The following is a 26,293-nucleotide window of genomic DNA, read 5'->3' on the forward strand; positions in this document are numbered from 1 at the left end:
TGTGTGTGTGTGTGTGCGAGTGTGTGTATGCGTACGTGTGGTACAGTGCCTGTACGTGTGTGCACCTGAAATCTCCCTCTTTGTCAGTGTTCACTGCCAGCATCAGTATAATGAAGGAAGCACAGATATAATCTGTCAGTGTTTTTTTTGGAACTACAGCAGGAGGAGAAGTCTTACAGGGCTGTTGTGAAACGTGTTACACCGACTGATCTCATTTAACTGACCACCTATATGTCATACGTCATCACAGTCATCTCCAGTGTCCTTCCTCTCCCCTCCTACCTGCGAGCACAGGTCCTGGGGCTTCCCCCCCATCCCGTGGGGCATCTCCCTGCAGCGCGTGGACAGGTTGAGGATGGCCGTGGCCGCCATGTGGGCGGCCTCCATGTCGTGACTGTAGTCGAAGCTGCTCTTGCTGCAGGTGCTGCTGGCGCTGCTGCCCCCGCCCCCGCCGCCTCCTCCTGCGCCCCCTCCTCCACCTCCACAGCTAAGGCTGCTGCTGCTGCTGCTGGGAGCGTAGGTGCTGGTGGTGCTGCTGGCCGAGCTGGAGTTCTTGCAGTAACGTTTCGCTGTGGGACCAATCAAGAAATTCATGTAAAATGATGCACTGTGTGGATTTACCTGCCTAAAAAGCAAATGAATTGTTTTTTCATTAAAGGTGAGTAAATCCAGTTTAGGTAGGTTTACCTGCTGAAGTGTGTTAGACGCTGTAATCCTGTCTTATACTGCATAGCTTTTACTAACAGAAGAAGATTTCCTTCCCAAATTTTTTCTAGCATCCATCCAACATAAAAGATTCCCCAAAATATTCTTGTGACCCTGAAGGTTAATGCTTGATGCAGCTCACAGGAATCTTTGATTGAGTTTACTCAATCTTGAACAGTTAAAAGACGACATTCAACATGGGAGAAATGAAAAAAAAAGGAAATGTCATAGGAATGTCATAGCAGTGGAATAAAATAGTACCATCATATCCTTTTGGGGAGGTGTCCCTTTGTCCGTGAACTTTGGGTGCGATGGCCCGTTTCCCATACACTTGGTGGCTGTTGCTACCGTCAAAGGCGCTGTAGTCGAAGCTGGTCTTGGAGTACTTCTCCAGCTCCTTGGCCAGGTTGGAGCGGGGCGTGCTGGTGGAAACATTGTTCTTGTAACCATACTGTGGATAGTCCAGTTGTTTGACAAAGCACATAGGCCTGGAAAATAAATGACGAGGGGGTGGAAGTTGGACCGAGGCACTCAACATTGCCCAGGGGAAAGAGAGGGAACTTGGGGCGTGGTTGAAAAATAAAAAAAAAAAGGGCAGATGCATGGGAAAGGGCAGACTGTTATGGTCAACCTCCAGGAGAAGGATATTGGGGGTGATGCTGGTGGATGGAGGGGTGACTTAGGGTGCAGGGCGTCCCTTTTCTATGGCTGTTTTGCTCCTCTTTCTTTCAAAAAACACAAACCTGCTGCAAGAGGTTTTCATGCATAGTCATAAAAAACAGGCAAAATTGAATTTTCACATCTTTTATTACTTTTGCATTCTTTTGATGTGCCTTTATCATTTGATATGAGTTTATACGGTGACGGGCCTTAATCTAAGACCTGGAAAAATGAGATGTAAGATATTCTGCTGTTGATGTTCATTTAGATATAAATATAAAATTTACAATTACTTAAGACTTTTCATCATAACATTTCATAACTATCAAAGAAAGTCTCAGAAAGCTCTGCCTTTGCTGTGATAAATGTGGCCCATTTTGTTCAAATCTAATAAATTTGCTTTCAATAGTGAGCAGTGAAATGAAGACGCAGTCTCCTCAAAGTATTCTCAAGGGACAGGAGAACATAAACATAAAACAAATTAAAATCTCAATAGCTTTACTAAATGCAGGAGAAAAAAATTAAATGTTCCAACATGACTTAACAACAGCTCTTCTACGTGTGAAGTATTCTATGAAGTTTAAGCCGAAATCCATGTTCATTTGCCCTTAAAGTGACTAATTTACCACCCATTTCACATATAAAACATTCCTGAATTCCATTACACTCCAAACGTGTAGAGGGAATACTACCTTAAGACTCGGTCAGAGGCCTGGTTGGACTTGGGCCCGTCACAGCTCTGGTGCTTCTCCTGGGCTTTGGCCAGCTTCTCGGCTGCAGCGATGGGACATCCTGACAGACTGAAATGAGAAAACAGCTCAAGTCGCACTGTGGACTGTGCATCTGAGATACATATGACACTGAATGCACATGCTGTTCAGCTTGCTAGAGTGTGCGTCAGACAGTCTGCCAGGCTAGCGCACATCTGTCTGTCGGCCGATCAATCCCACTGTCTGCAAGTCTGAAGATGCCTAACTATACTTTAGTCTCTGCTTAAAATGCAAAATCTTTCATTCTCATCACTTTTCACACTTTAAATAACAACACAATTGGCAACAGCTTGCACGTTTCTGGTTGAGCAGCTTGAAATAATTCTCAGAATAGAGATTCCCATATGGACAAATGTGCATTTTTTGTGTGCATTTTGAAGCATCTTGTTTCCTTCAAACACATGGTGACAAGACACACACACACACACTTGGGATTTACACCTACAGTATGTTCCAACAGAAGTCAGTGCTGTAAGACTTCCCCATGACAACTAACTGACCAAATGTGACAAAAGTTCATGCTGTTATCCTTAACCCCTATTATTCTCCATCCAGTCTGTCAACTGCTGTGTGTCGGGGCCACGGTGAAAAAATTATCTCTGACAACGGCCTGAAGCCAGAGTACCTGTCATCAGACGTGCATGAGTGTGTGCAGGGATGAGGAGAGTGTGTATCGGGTTGCGGAGTGTGAGCGAGTACATGGAGCTTCATAACAGCTCTTTCTAGCAAAAGTGAAAGTTTACTGTGCGCGTCCATGTGCGTGTCTGTTTTGCGCCGCAGCCGTGTCACTGAGCACAGCGTGGAGGCATCGTGGTCCTCCCAGGTCTGCACCTCTCCTGTCACCCTGGCTGAGTGGCAGATAGGTGCTAATGGCTGCTGCTATGCCCGACTCCCTGAGCATCTGCTCTGGGTGACACTCCTCTTTCACTGTCACCTCACCCCGTCTGACAGCACTGGCAAGAGCGCCCTGCTATTTCAGTCTCTCCCTCCAAACCTGCACCTGATAGATGCCATTTTTCACCATGAGCTGATAAATGATTTATGCTGTGGAAGGTGTGAATTGCTGCATTCTAATCAGTCTCAGTTTAAACTATGGGATTGTTAAGAAGATGAATCACTTCAGCTATTTCCTTCCTTCTTATAAGAAAGACTGAACGCAGCCACACAAAAATGATGTGCTGGGAAAACAAAACAAATACGTTGAGCAATAATTAAACAAGTAGATGAAATGAAAAAAAAAAGGATGAAACAAGAACAACACCTCAAAAATAAAAAATAAAACATATATGAACCAAGTTCCACAGTAAAGAAAAGAGGGTGCAACATGGACAGTGCCGGTTTCATATAGGCAGGCTGTCACTTACCTTCTGTGGGAGTTTCTGTTGCTATTGACATGGCCGCGTCCCGTGCAGCCAGGCGTAGGACACTTAAGAACATTCTCATACATTGCCACAACTTCGTACAGACAGGAGATAGGAGTGAAAGACAGGGAAGGTTAGGAGCCCCTTTACAATCAAGCATGAGCTCTATTAGTATGTGAGGAGCTTGGCATTATAAACATCATTAAGAAATGAGCCCATGTGAACCCAAATGACCTCTTCTTCATTTTAATGAACACTAGTTTGAAAGGGCAGGCAAGGTTTCCCACCATATTGCTTCCACTTATCCAGCCCTTTCAAATTAGTATTCATGGAGTGGCGACAGTCATGAATAAAAAGATGTCATTTAAGTTTAACAGGACAAAGCCAGCGAGAGACAGAGATGGAGGGAAATTTTGGGCATGCAGAGAGCGGGGCAACCAACAGCTAGCAATCATGCAAAACACAAGCCTTGAAATCAATGGAGGAAGCAGACAGATGGAATACAGCTCCTTGATAGAGTGCGCTTTGTTGTCATCCGCACGTTGTTAGGGTAGTGAGTGCAGTCTTCAATACCATTTACCATTAAAACAGTCCATAACTGTCGCAGATCCCCTCGGCAACCCACCAATTAGATTAATGATCTATGGATGTCCGAGAGGAGCTGTTGGAGCGCTGCAGGCGGGGGTGTGGGGAAGGGTCGTCTCGACACCGGTGGAATGCAGGGCCAAACCCCATCGGCATCAGCTCCATCATTATCACCCCCTTAAACTTTAACCCCTCGTCATCCTCCTTCCCTCACATGCTAATTGGTATTCGGTGCAGGTAATTGGACAAAGCCTGCCACCTCAATATGCCACAAGCCAATACATTATGCATATCCTACTTCTGCCGTGCCCTCTGCATAGAGACAGCAAGAAATTAAAACAGTGGGCCTGATTCAGGGGGCACCCACAGAACTACAGGGATTGACTATGGAGGAATAGTATGCATAGGTGAACAGGAAGAAACCACTTTAAAGACAACACGAGATTAGATATGTTAATATTCTACAGAAAAGATCTACAGTGAGCAAACAGCAATGGGAATGAATGAATTTGAGATACAATTTTTCATTTTTTTACTCTTCCCAAGGAACAGCCTGGCTACACTGTGTGATTTCCCAATTAAATGAAGCCATTAATAATATGTTGTCCATTCAGGCCAGCAAATGTGTTAAAAGGGGAAAGAGAGATGAGAGCCCAGTGACTTTTACTGATCTTCACCTTTAATGTGGTGAAGCAAGGGAGCATAAGTCCAGAAACATGGTGACAGGCCTCATCATGCCTGCTCATAACTCATACTACCAAGAGCACCACCTTTTAAACAACAAACAAACATCAAGAAGAAAACTTTTTGTGAAGCATCCTGTTCTGTGTTAGTGGTATCATTTCCCCCAAAAGTCAGCCTGATCAACACAAGTGAGGAACAGGAGGAGAAACACAGATCATCATATTCCAGAATCTCCAGTGACAATCAATTCAAGCCTTTTCCAAATTCCATCCTGAGGCTCTTGATCCCAGTCAAGGTCAACTGCTCTGAGTCATTTCACATTTCTGGGAGACAAGTACATTTCAGGTTAGGGGACTTTTTGTGTGAGGAGCGCTCCACAGAAGAAGAGTCATCTGTGACACTGCTGGTCTTTACAAGCCTGGCTTTAATGGTAACAAATTTCTTTGCCATTATTAAAACCCTCTTTTATTTTGATTGCAGTCTGGGTCATGGCAGATCATAACTTGATTTTCACGCTGCGGTTAATGAATCGTGTAAAGGGGCTTTTATTGAGAAGTTTGCACAAGGTGAATGGGACTAAATAGCCAGGGTGAATTCTCAAAAGGGAAGACTCACTATTCAGCCAAGGCTAATGTTTATTGCCACTTCACTTGATCTGTGGCTTAGAGATATGATATTGCCTTTCTATTCAATATAACTTAATTGAGTGGGGAATACAAATAAATGAATGGGGTTCATGGCATGGATGACTGAAGCAGACACAGTGTTATCAAGTCTGTGAGCATTTTCAAGTTTGGTGAAAAATGAAATGTTAAGACTCAATCAACATCAAAAAGCTACACACATTAATGAAATGCAGAAGCGTGACATTTAACCTTTTCTCATCAGTCATACGTGCACTGATCAGCCATGCTGTGAAGAAGCATGCAACCCAAATACAGCATCCCCTGATCATATGCTCTCAATCACTGTCAATCCAGCAGAGGAGAAGGTCTCTTACAGTCCAGTTAATCACTGATTGACAGCTCTTGACCATCCCACCAATCACTGCATTGCCACTATTTGCACATCACTAAGGCCTCATTTCCCGCCTCATCACCACGGCACACTAGGCAGGCAATCAGCAAGCAAATCCATGGCCCCATGCAAAATGTCACAGGAGAAGTGCAGCTGCAACCCGCCTGACCCCTCACTGTACACCCCGCTGAAATATCAAACACAGTTCAACCACGACAGCAAGTACACAGGACGTGCCAGACACAGCAGTGGTCACGGGAAACATGCCGATTCCTGGACATCAAAGAACATCAAGGCCACAGGTTGGGTAAATAAACTAAACCTATGTTAGGCTGGTGTGTGACTGGTGTGCTTACTTTCTGGTGGGACCCTGTCTTTGTGTGGACACCCGGACAGGCTCCGGTGGTGTGGGTACAAGCCGGTCACGTGACCCGTGCCATCGCAGCCTGGTGTCGGACACCGGCTTTCCTTCTTGTCTGCACGTGAAGCATCTGTGAACAGAGAGGCACATGGAGATGATCACGTATTCCCCACATGGTTCGTTCGTCTTCACTTTTATTTTCTGTATATAGATATCAGTCAGTCATTTACATGATATATATATATATATATATATATATATATATATATCATGTATTTTAACTGCAGGGGAAGACTGCGGACACTGCTTCACTTAAAAAAAAAAGATCTACAGTCAGTACTGTCCCAAAAAGATGGTAGACTACACAACTTTTTACTGACAGTGTACATCTCTACAATGTTATCTGACGAAATTGGACTGAACACTGAAAATGACACAGAAGCAATAATTGGCTTGTTGACAGATCTTTTGATCATGAAGTTTGTTTACTGCAATGCAACTGTGAACATCTGTGAAATATTATGGCTCCGACTTCATCACCTCCAGTTTAGCTCGAATTAAGAATGTATCACAAAGCCAATCCTATCTCCACATGACAGTTTGTTGACCTGAGTGTGGCAATGGGGGTCCAAAAAGCACACACACACACACACACACACACCGGAGAAGATTGTCTTTCCCTTCCCAAAACCTGGTTCTCCCATTTCACCCAAACCCAGATCAGATATGGTTACCACCAAAAAGCAGAGGTGCCAACTGGCACTGTGTCTGCAAATGCAACAACCCACCTTTAAAACACTTTGACCCTCAAACAAGGTCAAGGATTCTTCTCACTGTTAACATACAATGGCTCTTGTATATTGCAGCTTACACTACCATTTAAAACATTTGGAAAAAAGACAATGCAGTGTTAGCCTATAGTATCTTTTCATTGCAGAGTTACAGGAGGTGAGATTGTGAATTTTGAGCCATTTGTGTGACTGAAGTCTTTATCAGGAAGGTTAATTTAAGATTTTAAGGCTGGTGTAACTTAGCAGCTCCACCTAAGGCACCTACTGACAAACTAACATAAACCCAGAGGTTGTGGAGTGAGAGCAACAAGTCGAACAATCAAGTGAAGTAAAATCAAGAAGTGGCACGGAGCACACCTACTCATACAATCACAAGCGAGTCACAAAACGAAATCCCATGTCTCATTAATCAGAAAAAATGCACCCCATTATCCTCTGAGGCTGCCATCTATCTATGTCACGTTAGGGGCATATGAGTTTGGTACAATATTGCTACGTCATGTCTCTTCTGTCTGCCTCTAGTGCAATAAAGGCAGGGGAATTACATGTTGATAAAGAGCCTGGTCTGCATGTCAAACGTGACTTGTTAATAATGGCTTCTTTTCAGGCAGATTATTATGCTGACTGTTAGTGTTTGAACAGTACGTTGGAAATAATTCTCCATTTCCACATGCACGGACACACACGTACACACACGTACACACACGTACACACACGTACACATACGTGACGGCTGGGCGTTGGGTCTGCCACATTTTCCATCGCAGAGAGTGGAGGCAGCCGAGTGGAAGGCATATTAGAAAGCAGGGGATATTGATTGTGGCTGGGGATGGTCTGCGCTTTGCATAGCAAATGGTCCCCATTACCATACCATCTCTGGATAATTAATGTGCAGTCAGTGGGCCTGTCGTTCGTTATCGGTCATTCTGGTACTGTTCAATTTTCATCTCAGCCTCGTGTTTCTTAGGGAGCTGGTCTCTTCTCTGAATCCCCCCCCCACCTCCCCACCCCCACCCCCACCCCCAACCTCCCACCCCTACCCTCCTCCCATGCCATGTTCTGTTTTATAAATCATACACAAGAACCCTGGTCAACGAGTGTCTGCTCCTATCTTGCCCAAGGAAAGATGTTATCATGATGCAACTGTCTCGTGTCCTCTCATTATTCCAACATTAGCCAGACACAGGGGCGATAGGAGGCTCTTGAAATTAACATTTGTGTGGCATTTAAGTTGCAATATATACCTGCTGCGAGTTGTGTGGCATTTAGGTGTAATATCACCCTGCTGTGAATTAGCATGCTCTTATTTGTTGCTCTCATCTGATATCTTCCTTATGGGAGGAAAACCTAACCTGAACAGTCTGAACAATGCTGCAGTAAAGGATATGATGTGAGGAATAATTATGAGTTAAACAAGGGAGCTGGCAATCAGAGCACTGCAAATGCCAATGCAAGGTTTTCTGTGACTGCAAGTCTTTTCCAGTAGACAGTTACCGCTGATGGAATACTACAGTCTTAACGTCTACATGTATATTTGTCTCTCTGTAGTATCAGTCAGTATCAGTCTGAATGTTAGGTCATAAACAAACATAAAAAGATTATTTGTTCCCTACAGAATGGATCCTTTCTAAAGGCAGAAGGCCTCTGTTTTGTAGATTCCTCTCCCAAGTGCTTGCTCAGGTTTAAAAATAGGCAGCTTTACCCCAAGCTCCATCGCAGGGATGAGATTTGCGGTCCTAACAGGCCGTGCAGATTGCCATTACTTATGCCTGACAAGCCTACCCTCTGATGTTTCCATGCTGGCCTATTTTAACAACATAAGCTGCTGCTGCTGCTCCCGCTGCTACCGAGATGTGAATTTCCAAATTGGCTGAAAAAGCTTGTCCTGGGGTTATAGTGAGGTTCCCAGAATGCATGTGGGCTGTCTAGTCTCCAGTGCAGGATAGATACAATACAGGGCCCAACAGTGGCAGACAAACATTTTACCTGAGCTTGTTAAATGAGGTAAACATGCCTACACTTGTGTAGATATGGTTTCCAACAGAAAGCTTGTGTGCATCTGAGTGTGTCCATGTTTGAAAGAACCACTCACCTTTATGGTAGAAAGGCTTCTTCATACCATCAGGAAGGCGGGCTTTACGCTCAACACCATAGCCATGCCGTGGGCCATGGTCCTCATGGCTATACCTCACCCCATCTCTCCTGGCAGCCTCAGCTGCCATTTTATCTCGCATTGCCTTGGCACGTTCTGACTCTAGTGCAATGGCCTTCTCCAGGAGGGACAGGTTACCCTTTGTCATGTCAAACACTTCTTCTGATCGGTCTGATGTCACCGAGGCAGTGTCCTCATCAAAGTCCCGATGGTGGGGGTGATATCGGTCATCCTGCGCGCAACTGGAGAAAGCTTTGGAGCGTGGGCTCAGCTGCTCCTCAAGCTTCATGAGATTGTCCATGTCAGAATAGTTCCTATCAAGCGTCCGCCTGTCGTCTTGGCTATGGTGGAAATCCCCATAGCCATGATGCTGGGGCTGTTGATTGGGATCTCCGCATGAGAAATGATTTAGCTGGGATGGTCCATTTCGGTCAGCAGACTTTGTTTCGCTTAGTTTCCGAGCCAGGTCGAAGCACTGGTTTCGTAGGCACTCCAGACTGCTTAAACACACTTCCTCATCGCTGTTTTCTATTTGTCCATTACTGGTGGTCTTAACTTGTCCATTACCACCATTGTGTGCATTTCCCCCATTGTGGGTACAGTCAGTCCCGTCCCCATTCTCAGTTGTACCGTCCTCAAACTCCTGTCCATCTAAATTGTCAGACAACACTGCACCATGACCTTGTGCCAGCAGTTTAAGGGAGTCCACTGTCTCCCGAACCACGTCACTGTCAACGTCCAAACTTAGATCACCCCTCTGCGTTTCATCCCCTTCCCCCTCATCTTCTTCCTCCTCCTCTTCCTCCTCTTCTTCTTCTTCCTCCTCCTCCTCCTCCTCTTCATCATCATCGTCCTCCTCCTCATCCTCTTCTTCCTCCTCCTCCTCTTCTTCCTCAGCACTGTTGGAGGAATTGCTGTTCATCTCAGACTCTGTCATGGCTCGGATGGCAGCGTCTTCTGCAATCTTGCCCAGGTTTAGGAGGGACTTGGCCACAAGTTCATCATAGTTTTCATACTCGTCATTGTTGTTGTTGTCCTTCTCAGTCGTCAGGCCAGGTTTGGCATTGCTGCCACCACCTCCACCATCACCCTCGCCCCCCTCATCGTTGCTCATCTGATCGTCCTCTGTTGGACAGAAAGAACAAACGTCTTGTAATTTCATTTCCATCATTCTATTTTACTGGTAAATCAGATTTCTGGGCTTGGTCCATCTAAATTGGATAAGGAACTCTTTGCTTCCCCTAATAATTTACTTTGAGAGTCTTAACAGCAGCTCGTGTTCTGAATTGTGAATCACCACAGGAAGTTAAATATAGCGGTTTGGGAAAGTTCCAGAGAAAGATGCTCTGGCAAATGAGAATCTGTGAAACCAGGGACTATATCTTTGGCGAGTGTGTTTTTGTCCTAATTTCTTGGATGTCTTTAGAGAGAGATAGTCACAGGTCTTATGATTAAAAATATTACTAAAGAATTCTGTAAATAGTTGCAAATGAGATAACATGTTATTCGTTTTTCAGCAGTTAAACATTGTGAGAAAATCTTTGAAATGGAGAGAACCTTTTTTCTACAGGAGATTCTAAAATCTGCGAGATAATATGGTGCTCAATTTTACAACAAGATGAACCCCAGTCGGCAGCATTTCATCGTTTGCTAGTAAAGTTCTTTTTTCATTCAATCATCAGTACCTTTTGAATTCCTTTCACTGGCTAATTGATTCTGACAGGCTGCAAAAGGTTACTGAACCTCTTCTGTCAGTAATTTCAAGCACTCACTCCTGGAGCACTTCCAATCTCTCCTTTCACATTTCCGCCCTGAGCCACCAAGAGCACATTGCTCACATTGGCGTCACATTTGCCACTTACATTCCTGTGGAGAAAATGAATCCAGAGGCCCACACACAGAAAATTATAAATAAGAGTATCACTTCTGGTGAGGACAAGCAAATCACAAGACAATAAATAGTATTAATAGAAAAAAAACAAAACAATGTGATTGTTTGTGATGAAATATTAATTTTCACCAGGTTGAAAGACTTAATCACAATATACACAGTGATTTGAACTTAATCAGAACAAAGTCACAAGTAAGAAGCATACAAAGGAATATGCATACATTGGAATAGGCATACAAAAACAAATTTGAATATTACCCAGTTATATATTCTGTATATAGCCTACACATTGACTTTTCTCCCTCACATACTGTGCGTACACACATACACACACTCCAATCTAATGAGAGCAACATAATATTGGTGCTCAGGGGCTGAGGGGTTTAGAGCAGGAAGAGAGAACAGACATGAATGACCAGGCACATATTTTGACAGTGGAAGGCTTCTTAATGCAACCTCCTGCACCAGGGGTTTAATTTTTGTTGGTATGAAACATGGCACAGGAAAGCAATTTGAAGAGCAATCAAGGTACATAAAAGGGATATGGAACCGAAACAGATTAGGGAGGGAACAGAGAGGCTGCCCTGCCCTGAACTGGCTTTGGATTAGCTACAGAGATGTGCATGCCACTGAGAAACACAGAGAAGCTTCACAACGTCACCTCTATTACATTTAGGAGACTGGAATCTGCCCAGAGACCATCCAGCACTGCTGCCTGGAGGCGAGTGGAGAACCTCATAATAGTGCATATGTTTTCATATGTTAGAGTTTTCTGCCTGTTCTTAAGGAAATTGATGCAGATTAACATGTTGTGAAGTCTTTCTATTTCAGGTAAGATAAATATCATAATGATTATAGAGCTCAATGCAGCATTTATACTGGTAATAACAACACACACTGTGCCAAATAGATGGTAATCAGCTACCGCCCATAGAAAGAGAGGCTGGTGACAGGCTGAAGAGACGGTGGCAACAGTCCACTGTCTCTGAGTTATGGGGAAGGTCTGTGAGCTCTAATGAACGCCAGTCTGTACAGATGTTTTCACATGTCTGCAAGAAAATAAAAGCATGGCTGCTGAGGTGCCGCATCAACACTGGGTAGGTAGAACTACGCTCCAAACAGGGTTAACACACTCCTCTCTCAGAGCTTCACTCTTAATTGGACTTGAAGGCACTGTCAGGTCCAATCGTGTTGCAGGGGTGCAAAGCAGAATCTGCTGGAGAGAAACCTGCCAAATCTGGTGTTGGGCACGTCAGGGGGGTGGGGGTGGGGTGGGGGGACATATGGGGCAGGATCTTCTCAAAACTAGGTGGTATTTTTGTACCACGTTTCATATCAAGAGTTCTTATAATTAAAGGATTAAAATATATCAAGAGACCAGCAACTTCCAACTTCTAATATCTTTTGATATTAAAAATGATTTGTTTGCCAGTTGCCTCTTTTTCCAGTGTCTTGTGAAGAAGGTTAAAACTTTTCAGTGGGAAATAATTGCAAAGAGGAACCATGCTGATTTTAGTCTTCAATTTAGATCAATTTTCTGTAATTGGAAAAAGTCCAAAGTATTTTATATAAAAAGCTCTCTGAAAAATCAAGAAACGAACATACAAATAATTCAGTGTTGGTGCACAGCTCCTCCAGCTTCTAGTGGCTTTAGGCGAGGGAGGCTAGGGGGCGATTGGGTGTGTCTACGCCATCATTTTCAAAGGTTTAAACTACAACACAAGCCCGGAGTTTTTTAAACTAAAACAGGGCCAGGAGCGTTTCCAAAATGCTCCGTTGTCGGGTCTTGAAAACTCCAGAGTAACATAGATGGGAGGCAAAAAAATGAAAACGTAGTAGCGTGGACGTAGCTGGAGACTACAGTGGCAGTACAGCAGTCTGTCTTTCAAAATGAGCTGCCATGCTGGATTCAGATAGTTCCTCTCATTCTAATGAACATCACATCCAACTGCCCTAAAATACTTTATTTCATCCATAAAAAAATAGAAATATAGACTAAACCAAAGATACAAATGGTGCGTGAAAAAATTACATGTAACATTTTTAAACAGTTAGAGAATCTTTAAACATTTTGGGAAATAAAAATAGTTAGATGAGAGCATTGCTATTATTCTCATGTCTGTATGGTCAATAGAAGCTACAGCCAGCAACCAGTCAGCCCACCTCAGGACTAAGACTAAACAGCTAGCCGGGCTCTGTCTGCAGGTAACAAACTACACCTCCCAGCACCTCCACAGCTCACTAATTAACATTATATCGTGTTTGTAGAAAAACGGAGGTGTAAAAACAACAATTTGCTGTTTCGGAGGGGCTTCTTTGCCAAAGTATTTCTCGGCTCAGCTGACAGTTGCCAGGCAACCAGTGGAGACTCCAGGATGTTACTGTGCCCAGCCAAGAAAGCGTCTGACACATAACCCCCCCCCCACCCCCCCCCCCACCCCCACCCCCCCCACACACACACACACACACACACACACACACACACCCCCACCACCAATAAAATTGCAAATTGTTATCTGTTTTTGCGCAGATTAAACAAATGAGATATGACGTTTTAGGTGGTGGTAGGTGGACTTTGCTACGTTTAAGCAGACACAGGCTGGATGTTTCCCCTTATTACCAGTCGTTGCACTTCGCCAACTGGCTGCTACGTCCTTAAATTTACTGTACAGACATGGGAGTGCTATTGATCTTCTCTTCTCTCAGGAAGCAAATAGGTGAATTTCCTAAAAAGTCAGATTATTCCTTTAAAAGTCTAAACAGTTGTTTTAAACATATGTCCATATTATCTCCTATCATGTGATGGGAAAGTGTTCTCACCTTGCCCTTGACCCTGCTCTCCTTCCTCCTCCTCTCCCTCTTCATAGTCCACTTCCTCCACTGCTTCCTCCTCCTCCTCTGCCTCTTCCACTCTCTCCTCATCACCCTCCTCCTCCTCCTCCTCTTCTTGCTCCACCTCTACCTCCTCTTCTTCCTCTTCCTCCTCCTCTTCACCCTCTCCGTCGCCTTTCTCCACCTCCCCGTCTTCGTGCTCCATTTGCTCCATGTTGTAGTCCATGTAGCCTTCCACCTCCTCCTCTTCCTCCTCCACTTCTCCCTCTTCCTCCTCCTCTACGGCTCCGTCCTCCTCCTCTTCCTCCCTGTCGTCCATCTCCTCCGTCCCGTCGGTCTCGTAGCATTCCTCCATTGTGGAGTTGTCCATGTCGTCTAGGTAGGTGCTCCGCTTGGGGGAGGTTTCCAGCGTTTGTCTGTCTAGACTCTTTCTCTTCTTGGCCAGAGGGCAGCCATACACACTGCAGAGGAGAGATAAGATGGCAGTCATTAGCTGTTAGCCTCACCTGGCCATAAATGCTAACACATATTTGCACCTAGACCTCTGTAAAGTGCTGTGTTGTGCTATTTGAGAGAAATACAACAAGGAACAAGGGGCTGTTACTGCAGGGAAAGCAACTCATCTTAAACTCTTCTGCTGGGAAAAATATTAAGCTTTGCTTAACCAACCATAATTAGACATATACTCATTAGTTATTTAACAATTATAATAAAACGCTCAATTTCTTCGAGAAAATAATTACCAGGGATATAATCTCTATCTTTAAGCATCAAAAGAAGAAGGTTCAGTTTATTTTGACATGCAGTCGTGTTTAGGTAACATCACTTTATTCTCTGAGCACTAGAAGATCACTGTGCACACTGTGCAAACCCTTTGCTGCAGACTGATACACCCTTATTCTGACATGAACCGAGTGCAGCGAAACACAACTGCTTGTGTGGAACTGTCTGCAGGGGAGAGAAGACAACCTGTAGCCTGATTAAAGCACCTCAGGTTTTAATGTATCCTCCGGCTCCCCTCGGCAGCAGGGGGACAGATCCTAATCTGATAATCTGATAATCTGTGTATTCGCTCAGGCTATTGATCACAGGGGCTTAATCCATTTCACTCATCAAACCTCTGAGAGGCCCAAGCTGCTATCTGCCCCCCCACCCCCCCCACCCCCCCACAACCCCCACCCCCACCCCCAAATGTATGGACGTGTGTGACGTTAAAACGTGTGCTGCTGTTTGAGCATCTATGTATGAGTGTATTGTATGTTTGCTGGAGCTGTGCACACACACATTTGGCACATTTGAACAAAGGCACCCACACAGTCGGACTTACGATGAGTTCTGCTGAGTGTTTTGGCCATCAAATAAACTCCCTGTCCAGGCTCGAGTGTAAGAGAGCTAAACACGCTTTGGGCATGTTCACTCAGCTGTGAAATATCCCTGGCTCCTATTTTTACAACCTCTGGACATTTCCCCAGCTCCATGCTACTTAGAGTAAGACCTGATGTGAATGAATGGCACGAGGCTGTGTGTGGAAAGTAAGAAAATGGTTGTTGTAAGTCAATGTGTGCTGCTTTTGTGGTGGAGCGACTATGGAAAAGGCTTATCGCAGTGGTTACGTGCTAATGGCCTGTTGCAGGATGGAGGACTGCGGTCTTAGAAACCCATTTCTGTTCCCTCTTTTTCTCTGTTTTTCATGTCAGTGTGTCCCACAGGCCAATATCCTATCTATCCTCCCCTCTCCCTCTCTCCAGTCCCGCACGTCCATCAGTCAGTCAGGGTCCAGTCACCTGGCAGGCTCAATCTCGCCAAGCCCAGGGATTCCTTAATGGTCTGACCCCCTGCACCCCCTGCAACCAGGGGCCTCATTTCATTAATCTAAGCCCACATGGAAACTCATTCCCTGCCTGACAGCCAGACCTCTCCCCCAGGGCAGTGTGAGGGTCTGCGGGACAGTGAGGGAGGGGGGGCAGTGTGTGCTGCGGCACTGTGATCAATAATGCTTGTGACCAAACATCTCAAAAGCACATTAAAATGCCACTCATCCTGGCCCCTCCGTTCCAGAGCCTTTTCCAAATAAATCAAGGGCCGGTCCCAGCAGGTTAGCAGCTGCCAGTGCAGGCGGGCTGGCAAGAGAGGAGGATAGGTGAGAGGGAGGAAGGAGGGGCAGCAGGACTGGAAAGATCTTAACAAAGGAGCAGTCTTAAGGTAGCTCCTGCTGTCTTGCATGCAGCCGCAGCGTAGTTTACTAGCTGACAGGTATACATGTGACCACATCTGATTTTACTCCAAAAAATGGCAGCAAATAATAAATACTTGCCTGTTTATTTTTTTCATGGCATATTTAAAAGGAGTCAAGTGCACTTCATTATTTTGGGTCAGGATTACACAAAGAGGCCTTTTGGATAGCACGCTTTAAAACTAGACCATGCTAAAAGTTCCACCTACAGTGCCATAGATATCTGGCTCCTGTTTGAAAAGCTCCTGCTCATTAAAGCCACCGCAGAGCTTCTCTTATGTAAATGACTTTTAATCATGCTTGTGTTAAGAGGCGTTGCAAGCAGAATAACTTTGGTCTCAGGTGTCCTCCTGTCCCTGAGCTGTCAGGTTGTTGTGACACTGTGAGAGGTGTGTTTGCCCCGACGCTCCCAAGCTCCCAAGATGACTAAGCCACAGGAAGCCTCCACAGCTCTGCCATCCCACGTTCCCTGGCTCCGTCGCTGTGTGACCTTGGCTACAACATTCGTCATCACAGGCTCTGCATCCCACTCACTGCGCTTGGCAATTAAAATTCCGGAAATAATTAGGTGGCGTTTAAATTTTAAAAAAATAAAAGAAATTCTGCAGGAATTGTGCAGGGGAGAGGAAGGATATGAGAAAATACTGCTCTGCTCTAAGTTTCTCTTTGCCTCGTCCCCTGGCAGAATCACAAAATCCTTCAAGAGGAGCGTGCGGTATGAGAGGTAGCAATCAAAAAAGAAAAGAGCCTCAGATCACAAAAAGACTACTTCATATTTTATGGAGTGGGCATCCTCGGCATTATAAGATGGAACAAATTCTTTTACAGTGTGAACAAGTGGCCCTTTAATGCAGGAAAGAAAAAAAAAAAAAACTTCTGGAAAACGTTACAGAGAAGGCCCTGTTTCTGGAGCATTAATGTGAGGCAGGGGAGAGGAGCTGCAGGAGAGGGAAAGCTCCTGTTTGGCTAATTTTGGGCGACAGTTGAGCGACTGCTGGAATGCGACAGCGTTCCACGGTGCCTTTATTAGCAGTCATATTAGCGGCTGTTCTCAGCAGGGGCAAAAGCTTTAGCCAGTCATTAGCATCACACACTATTTGTCTCCCTGACACCAGGATGAGGCTGCTGTTGCCTCTTCCTCTGCCTCTTCTCACTGTGGCGTTTTTCCCCTCACTCCTCTCTCTCTCTCTCTCTCTCGTCATCTCCTCCTTGTCACCTAACATTCTCACCTCATATTTCTCCCTCTTTGTTCTCGCCCATCGTGACCTCACCTGCTCCTTTCCTTCCAACACATCCCTCCAACTCTTCTCCAGCTCCCCCATATATATCTTAGAGTATACATTACCTTTGTTCTTCTCTCACACCAATTTACTTCACTTTCAACCTTTTTCCCATTTTCTCCTCCCTCTCTCTCTCTCCCTCTCTCTCTCTCTCTCTCACAACCTTAGCTCATTGTTGTCTCTCCTTCTCTCCCTGCAGAGCAGACTCGAGATGGAGGGAATGCACCACCTCTAGCTGTGCCCCCTATCCAGTAGGAGGATCTATAGACACGTGTGGCAGAGCCCCGTCTCCATGGTGATACCCTGCAGAAATCCATGAGGGATTCGCCATCCTCACAGCCAGACAGTGAGGAAAAATGAGAGAGATAGACAGACAGGGGGAGAAAATGAGAGGAGGTGGGGAGGAAAAAAAATAGAGGCTATAGGAGTGAGACAGATGGGAGAGTGTATGTTTTTGTGCGTGTTTGCATATGTGTGTATGTGCTGACAGAAATTGGGAAATATATAGTAGAGGAGATATGAAAGAAAAGGAGAAATGTATTGTGTGTGTGTGTGTGTATGTGTGTGTGTGTGTGTGTGTGTGTGTGTGTGTGTGTGTGTGTGTGTGTGTAAGAGCAGAGAGGATCATTTCAGAGCTGTCAGGCTTCTTCTGCTAGCAGGGGAGAACAAAAGACAGTGTCTTGGTGCAGGAGGCTCAGCGCATGGCAGACGCTGCAATTTGGGGCGTTTTCTGGCGGCTCAGGCTCCAGCTCGCATATCAGCTGCTATGGCTCATTCACACACACATACACACACAGCAGAATGACTGTCAGTTTGTCCTGAAACTCATACAATATTACTTCATAGCTGTGGTGTTGAAATAATCCTCAGTGTTAGTGAAACCCATGTGCAGAAATAACATGTCCACTTGGATTTATGCTGAAGTCTGAACAATAAACGCGACATACAAGCACAATCTCCTCATGTTTGGTTACGTATTTGAACAAAGCACTAACATCCGGCTTCACCCACCGTTCCCTGACGATACAGTGGTTAGTATGTTTTAGACTGTGCGCGGCAGTGAAGTAGCTGAGAGGCATCAGAACCCAACAAACATGCTGCTCAGTTCACTGGTTCAATAAGCCTGTTGTTGCCCATTCACTGCTCCAGCTCTGACATTTGTAGCCTTGAGCTAATAAATCCAGGCTTGACTTTAGTCAAATACTCTGCCCCTTGCATTGCCTTGACTCTTGCTGTTAACTCTTGCACTTGTTTTTTATCCATGCCACTGCCTGCGTCCTAATACCCTACTGTCAGTCTAGTCTCCTCTTTATCCTGAGCCCAGCGAGAGCCCCCCAGCTCCCACATCCTCAACGTGGCTGAGATACAGTACAGCAGCTGGCAGCCGCTCCAGTGTGCATCTCACACGCGCTGAGCAACATCCTCCTACATTTTATCCTCACTCACTGAGACCATCCAAGGTCTCAACTGCCCCCCCACCCTTTAGCTCCTTTTGTCCACATCTGCCAAACTACCACACCTCACGCTTGGGGGAAACATCTCCTCACAGATTGTTTATGTGCCTTGCTGATAGTACCCCCATCAAGGGGCTGGAGTGTGGTTGTTGGGGAATGTGAGAAAGAGTTGAGAGCAGTGAAGACAGGATGAGAGAGCTAAGAGCTGCTCAGACAGTCAGCTATTTTGTTCTTGCTGCTGCACCGGACAAACCAAAGCATTTCTGTGCATTCTGATGACGGACGGATGTGCTTGATAGGGACTTTATTTTGAAATCGGGTGTAGAGCTGAAACAATTAGTCAATTTGACACTGGACACGGTGTTAATCAGCAACTAATTTAATAACTGATTAATATTTTTTCAAGGCCAAACATTTGATGGAATTTGGTTTGTTGGCTCTGGTGTGGCATAACAAGCATTTTTCATGATTTTCTGACATTTTATACATCAAACATTGAATGAAGGAAATAATTGTAAGAAAATAGTGATAATGAAACTAAATGTTCAGTTTCTGCCCTAATCTGTTGTGGTGTGTTCTTACATCATTTTCACAAAATGTTTAACATAGGTGTAAAAAAACAGGTAAAATGTGCCTCATGATGAGAATATATTATATAATTTTAACATACCGTGCAATGGTTTAGTACATCAAATTATTTATGAAGTGTGTGTTCAGACTCCTTCAACAAACGTAACAATGAGGTTGGGGAATTTAAGAGTACTGATATGTGTAACATACAAGCTGTTTTGCATAATTTCCTCACGGAGGTCCTGAGCAGGAGAGCTCATCGGACAGCCCACTCTGGGGGTGTAATGCAGCTATCTGTCATCCTGGAGCTAAATTCACTCCTGGATTAGCCAGGTAAAGAGTCTCTCTACCAGCGTAATGACTTCAATCAATCACCCCAACTCAGATGCACATACAGAGGCGAGCTAGTTAGCTGCTAGCCCAGTAGCCATTTTGGAAAAGGGCTTCCTTCCTCTAGCTTGTCTGTGCAGGCCACGGTGGAGGCCGTCGCAGCAGCTGTTTATTTGGATGAGCTGACGGAAATGATTTGAGGTGAATGAGTAAAAGGTAAATTAGACTGACAGTGTATGAAGTCAGTATGATATATGCTGAAAATCATTTACATGGCCGGAATGTGGATGCAACGCTTGATCAGTGTCATTGTTGATTGTTCTGCCAATTATTTCGTCAATTAATTGATTAGCCTCTTGTCATACAAATTGTCAGAAAATGTCTGTTACAATTTTATTCAATATTCAATTTTCAATGCTTAAAATCACTTAAACAATTTATTGATTTTTAAAACAACAGCTGATTGAAGGAAAACTGCACCAATTATACACATCACAGTCTGTTTACAGGGATAAACAGACAAAAGTTGTATAGACCCTTTTGTGTCTCCAGGGGGAGCTGTGTGTATTACAGTACAAAACAAAACAATTTTGGAAAACAGCTGGGTACTGTAATTTTCATAAAAACTACAGTACCCAGCTATTTTACAAAACTATTTTGCCTTTTCTCAAGAGAAACATATCGATTCATGACCCATTTTTAAAGACTTAAGGCTTCTGCAGGAACCAGTGGAGTTGGGCGTTGGAGCCACAGACCATGCTGGGGAAGTGGGAACACACAGACACACTAATGCATGGATTTTGTTGACAATAACAAAAAACCATCAGCGTTATCCTTTACTGCAATTCTAGCATGCAGAATAAAGTGTCTGCTTTCCGTGTGTTGCATTGTGATCCCCGCTCTGTGTCATGTTTACCAGGCTCCATCTCCTCAGCGCAGGAGGAGGGCTTTTTGACACTGATGTAATTTAGTTGGCAGCTGCTCTGACGGGAGGGCTGGCCGGAGGTGGGAGGTGGTGGGAGGCTGGGATCGTGGAGAGCTAGTGGGGGCTCAGGGGTTAGAGGTCATGATGTGCCTGGCCTGGCGCTGCCCCTGAGCAGCTGCCCGCCCCTTCACCCACCCCCACCCCTCCTCCTTCATGCCCACATTCCCCTGGCACGCTCTGCACTCACTGCACATGATCTGTTATTCCCTTTGATGTCTTCCCTCGGGGAGGCAGTTATAAAAAAAAAAAAAAAAAAAAAGACAGAGAGGAAAAAAAGAGAATGAAAAAAAAAAGCGTAAACACCACCTGTTTATCTGACGCCAGGTAATGTCAGAGAGGTAGTTTTCAGGCTTGTCATAATATGCACAGGAGGGAAATAAGGAGGAAAATTACAAAGGGAAAAAATAAACAGAGAGGAAGTCATGACAGAGGAAGTCACATGTACACGCCACTGTAAATTTGGTGGTCGAGGCTCTGAAGTGCTTTCAAGGTGTGTTGAAAGTTGCATTAGAGGTTAATGCGAGGACAGATTATGCAGCAGGAGAAAAGTACTATTAGTCTAATGTGCAAGAAAGACTAAGATGCAGCAGAGCCAATACAGTACTGGGATGATACACTTTTATTATACTTGTGATTGTAGTTGTACAAGACAGGGACCAATCTCTGTCCAGCCTCATCACACTCCTGAAATGATAACAAATGTATCAGAGCCAAACCGAAATGAACCCCAAGGCTCCTCACGCAGTCTGAAGTGTATAAGCTAATGACAGAGCTGACAGATCCAACCAACTCTGTTCTTTTCACCCTCAGCCCACACTGCCTTTTTGGTGATATAAAGCTTTCCCATTAAATATGGAAATTTCCGTTTCGGTGACAGATACTTCACAGAGGGGGGCTGATGGCATAGACGGTGTTTTTTTGGAAGGGGAAGTGGCAGATTTTGATTAATGCGACCTTATCTGGTTCTGCACATGGAGGCAGAGGGGTTGCTGAGCTTGGCGGGGGTGGATGGCTGCTTGTTCTCTTCTTCTTTTTCCAGGCCTCTTTCTCTCCTCTGTTTGAAATGGTTTCACACACTCTCGCTCTGCATTTCTGCTTCTGCCTTCTCTCCATTTTCACCCTTTTGTGGTTAGTGCACTCATCCTCTATCTCTGTTATAATATAAGCTATGCTTTAATGTCTCGTAGTCACACTGTTCTTTAACTTCAGATGGCCTTCTGATAATTCTGTTTGATTTCTTTCTTCGTCCTCTGTCCCCTCGTCACCTCAAGACTCTTCATCCCTATATCCCTACTTCCTTTTCCTGTTCTACTTAGACATTTTCCTGTTTCTCTTTAAACTGCTCACCTGTCTGCTGCTTCCTATCTTCAATTTCTATATCCTTTACGTATATCCTCTGTCCTCTCCTCTCCTCTCCTCTCCTCTCCTCTCCTCTCCTCTCTGCCAGGCAGAGAGTGAGGTGCAGTAGTGCCGCTTCCCCCTGTCGCTCCATCACCACCTGGCCCAGTTCCAATGCTTTTAGTGAGAGCTATCTGTCAAGCTATGAATAATACAGGCCCAAGGCTGGCATTAGCTTGCTAGCTAGCTATGTGGAATCCAAATGAGGTCTACAGCAGGAAGAGAGCACTTGACTTTTAGCTTGCTACCACACTCTCCCTACCAAGACAGGCAATTACTCAGCCCACAGCCCCAGCTGTAGTCGTGGCAATCATAAACGCAACCCCTCACATCTCTGTCTGCACGCACACACACGCACACACACACACACACACACAGCACACACACACACAGACACTTGCACGTATGAGCAAACAGGCACACTCCATCTCCTGAGCCAAATAACACCAAAATTGTCTATGCAGAGCAACAAAGTCTATCCAACTTTCCTGCCATATGTGACAGAAAATCCATACTACTCTCTTTTCTAGCAGTTGAAAGAACGTTCAGAAATTTTTCCACAAAGTCTATAGTAATGAATGAAAATCACAGTGATTTCATGGAGGATTATGATGAAATCAGGGCATTGATTTTAGCTGGGATACTCTGGTCTGCCTACAAGATACATAACGCTGCTAAACAAATAAAAATTATGAAAGGAGATGTTTTTCAATACAAAAAAAAAAAAAAAGATGCAACTGTTTTTTGTGAGGAAGAATTTTGAGAAAATCTTTGAAAAATATTCAAGAAGTTAAAGGTGCCATATTGCAGAAAGTGGGATGTCTTTTTTTTATGGTAACGCAGGTCTAGGTGTGATATAAATACATCAATATATAAATCAATCCACAGAGAAATGCACACAGAAAGTATTCAGAAACTGTGCCTTAAAATGATCCATCATGACTTCCATAACTTTTTGATGTCACAACTATACTGTCCCCGCCCTTAGCCATGCCCCCAGCATGGCCCATCTAGACCCACCGTCCAACCTTTCATTTGTTTTTTTGTTTTTTTTACTTTATTAACAACGCAACAGAAACTGGCCATTCCATCACTGAGCTAGCAAGCTACAAGACAGAAAAACATTTCACAGCCTTCCCAAGCATAGTAATATTAGAAACCAGTGGCTGAAGTTTTTTTTTTTGAAATACTGATGCATTTTACTCCAAATTTGACCGTCTGTTCATCTCATTTCAGCACTCACTGACCACCGCCATTTGCATTTGCAGTGAGTAGGCTGCAATCCATTACCTGTGGCTTGTCACACAGAAAACAGTCAGCCAATCAGAATGCTCAGAGACCAACATAAAAAGCCCTGTTCTTGCTAGAGCTCCAGAGAGAAGCCTGAGAGAGGTGGGGATTTTTTTTCGGTCCTTAAAATCACAAATATATTTTCTCATGCATATCAAAACTTGAAAATAAAGCACCAAAAAAGTGTAAAATATGGGACCTTTAAACGTTTGCTGATGCAAACTGGAAGCCAAATGTAATTCTGTTAGTCCATATTTAAGACGCCACTGAACTACAAAGATCTATTAATCAACAGTGGAGTTACTTCATCATGTCTTATCTGATGATTAACAGGAGACATGTTGTCCACCTTTATCACACTTGTTCTGCAGTTATGGCAGGAGGATGAGAGGGCTATCACATGTATCAGACACATGACACATGTATGGTCGCATAATTAGCTTTTCACCGAGGCATCCTTAGGTGACAGCGTTAACCCATCCATCATTGCTTCTAATCATTCGTTGGTGGAGTGTGGGATGTAATTACAGAGTGCTAGGCAACGACAGGCTTCACAGGTAAAAATAGTCATGCAGGATGAGAGACTTCTGCATGTGTTTGGCATGTGGCGTGTATGCACAAAGTGTTTGTGCATGTGGGTGGGAGAAAGTGTGTGTGTGTGTGTGTGTGTGTGTGTGTGTGTGTGTGTGTGTGTGGGTGTGTGGCTGTGGGTGTTTGTGTGTATGCATGCCTGCGTGTATTGTGGTAATGAGATCTAGTTAGTGATGCTCCAGAGTGTCTTATTAACAAATAATAACAGCACTCCTTTGTTTTTTACCTCTCCTCCCATCTATTATTCACACCTCACAGATTTACTCATGATTCATTTATAGGAGCATCTTGTGCAACCTAGAAACTAAATGTCACCCAAAACATCACTGTCAGATGGTGTTGTGTGTATTGGCTCGTACATAGTGTTTCTATGTATGAACTGTACCTGTGCATGTGTGTTTATGTCATTCGTCACTCACTGGAGAGGATAGAGGTCTGTCTGCTCTAAATTTGCCCCGCATTAGATAAATTGTATATACAGCAATGACCCAACACTTCTGTAGCAAGATTGTAAAACTAGCTCCGTCTGTATATGCACACACAACTGTGAATGATGGAGTGCTACTGAAATAGATGAGTCGGATATTGCTGGATCAGTAATGAGGGCTGTAGTGAGGCCATTCTGCCATTCAACCCCCCTGTTGTGAAATCAGCATGACGCCCTGTGTACTTTAGCTGGATTCTCTTTCCGCTGAAATTGCCAGGTTGGAGAGAGGCACTCAGCTGGGAATGCTGCTCTACATGTGAAGTAGGTTGTGTGTGTGTGAGGGTTTAGGAGATGTGTGTGTGTGTGTGTGTGTGTGTGTATGTCTACATTTGTGTCAGCGCGCATTAAGTGAGCCTATGTAGGTGTGAATGTACGTGTGAATGTGTGTGTGTGTCAGTGTGTTGCCCTTTGCCTCTCTCCCCCCTCTCTCTCTCCAGGTGAAGAGCCTGTTCTGAAGGCTCTGCTCCAGTCGAGGGCCCTTGAAGCCAGGCTGCCAACACTTTGCCCAGATAGAGGTAAGCCTACAGTACACCATCGGTCTTAGCAGCAAACACTTAATGGACCATCAGACAGCAGCCACAAGTAGTTTGGCCCTAGCAGGCAGTAACGCCCTATACTGCAAAGAATATCCCTATCCACATTAACAAGTCATTTACTGTATTCCTCTATTGAATAATGACATGTTGTTTTTCTCTAAATTTTTTTGTGATCTGTCAGTCAAGTCAGAAAATATAAGTGATTCATATAATGTAAACTTAATTAAATAAATCTTTGGTTTTAATGTAGCTTTTGTTTACAATATTTCACATCACAATGTGGCTCATAGATGAATTTATATGATTTTATGAGGGAGTGAGCTACATGGCACAGAGGAATAAAATAAACCAGGGGATACCAGGGATACACACACAGTGCTTGTAAGTTGGACCAATTCATTGGTTTTGGTCTTGCCCAAGTAACTGAACAATGAAGACAACACAAAAGTGCCAAAAACTGCAGTTCCTCGAATGGCCACTTGAGTCTGGCACTAAAAGTGAGTCAATCTCCATAGACTCCCATGTTAAAATGTCCAACTTTATAGCAGAAAAAAAATGTGTTTATAGCCTGGTACAAAAAAACACCATGGTCTCTACAGCTTATTAACCCCTTCATGGAAGCTGTACGGGGGTTGAATTTTGATACAGGCTACTGTATGCTTGCCACAAACAGGCATGCACCAAAGTCTTGGCTCCACACAAAGACGGTGGGTCTTTGCCCATTTGTACATTAGCTGGGAGTTAGGCGGAGTCAGGCAGTGCCAAGATGGTGACAGTGGAGCAGCTCACTCTGAGCTTGAAAACCACTCTTCAGAAACCTATAGGTTACATCACGGATGCTATGTTTATATACAGTCTCTGGTGTTTCCATTTGTTGAAAATCACCAAAATATTGTGTATCAGCAGACCTATACTTTAAAGCAGGTATTTCTAGGTTTTGCTTCTGCTACATAGCCAACATTAGTATTAACTGCTGTTTATTTACCAGTTTTTCTAAGAGCTTTAGCCACTGTTGCATTTATAAGACAAGAGGTTATTGTATGCCCTCTGAGCAGTGCTACTTATTCAGGGCTAACTGGAAGCTGCAGTGACTCTGTATCAAAAAGTGATATGAGTGCTGACTGGGTTGGGGCTATCTGGTTAGCATGCAAACTTCAGTTGAAGAAGAGAAGTGATGGAAATAGAAGCAAAACAAGAGTTATCATTGGTGTTGCTCTCCACAGCTGGAGACAGCTTCCGAAGAGTAAATTGATGAAGTTTGATGCTGAACTTGCATCATTTGACTGGTAAGTAAAGAGCGAACACTGGCTATATAGCAATATCAAAACCT

The 26,293-nt window shown here is 44.3% G+C and overlaps 1 protein-coding gene across 7 annotated transcripts in view; it reads right to left on the minus strand.

Moving 5' to 3' along the window:
* Nucleotides 1-26,293, minus strand: part of myt1lb (myelin transcription factor 1-like, b) — a 94,615-nt gene that overhangs the window by 19,428 nt on the left and 48,894 nt on the right. For 6 of the 7 annotated variants that reach the window (XM_071471366.1, XM_071471371.1, XM_071471370.1 and 3 more), the window contains exons 5-11: nucleotides 13,798-14,270; nucleotides 9,027-10,211; nucleotides 6,139-6,273; nucleotides 3,500-3,590; nucleotides 2,058-2,165; nucleotides 967-1,193; nucleotides 283-569 (exon numbers count right to left, since the gene is read on the minus strand). In XM_071471366.1, the coding sequence (XP_071327467.1) occupies nucleotides 283-569; nucleotides 967-1,193; nucleotides 2,058-2,165; nucleotides 3,500-3,590; nucleotides 6,139-6,273; nucleotides 9,027-10,211; nucleotides 13,798-14,270 (2,506 nt within the window). The remainder of the gene's footprint in view (nucleotides 1-282; nucleotides 570-966; nucleotides 1,194-2,057; nucleotides 2,166-3,499; nucleotides 3,591-6,138; nucleotides 6,274-9,026; nucleotides 10,212-13,797; nucleotides 14,271-26,293) is intronic. The other variant, XM_071471368.1, reaches the window with a different exon arrangement.

Source organism: Trachinotus anak, unplaced genomic scaffold (assembly GCF_046630095.1).
Source record: "Trachinotus anak isolate AG129_WGS33_773 ecotype Australia unplaced genomic scaffold, CSIRO_AGI_Tana_v1 ptg000033l, whole genome shotgun sequence".
In the NCBI taxonomy this organism is placed as follows: domain Eukaryota; kingdom Metazoa; phylum Chordata; class Actinopteri; order Carangiformes; family Carangidae; genus Trachinotus; species Trachinotus anak.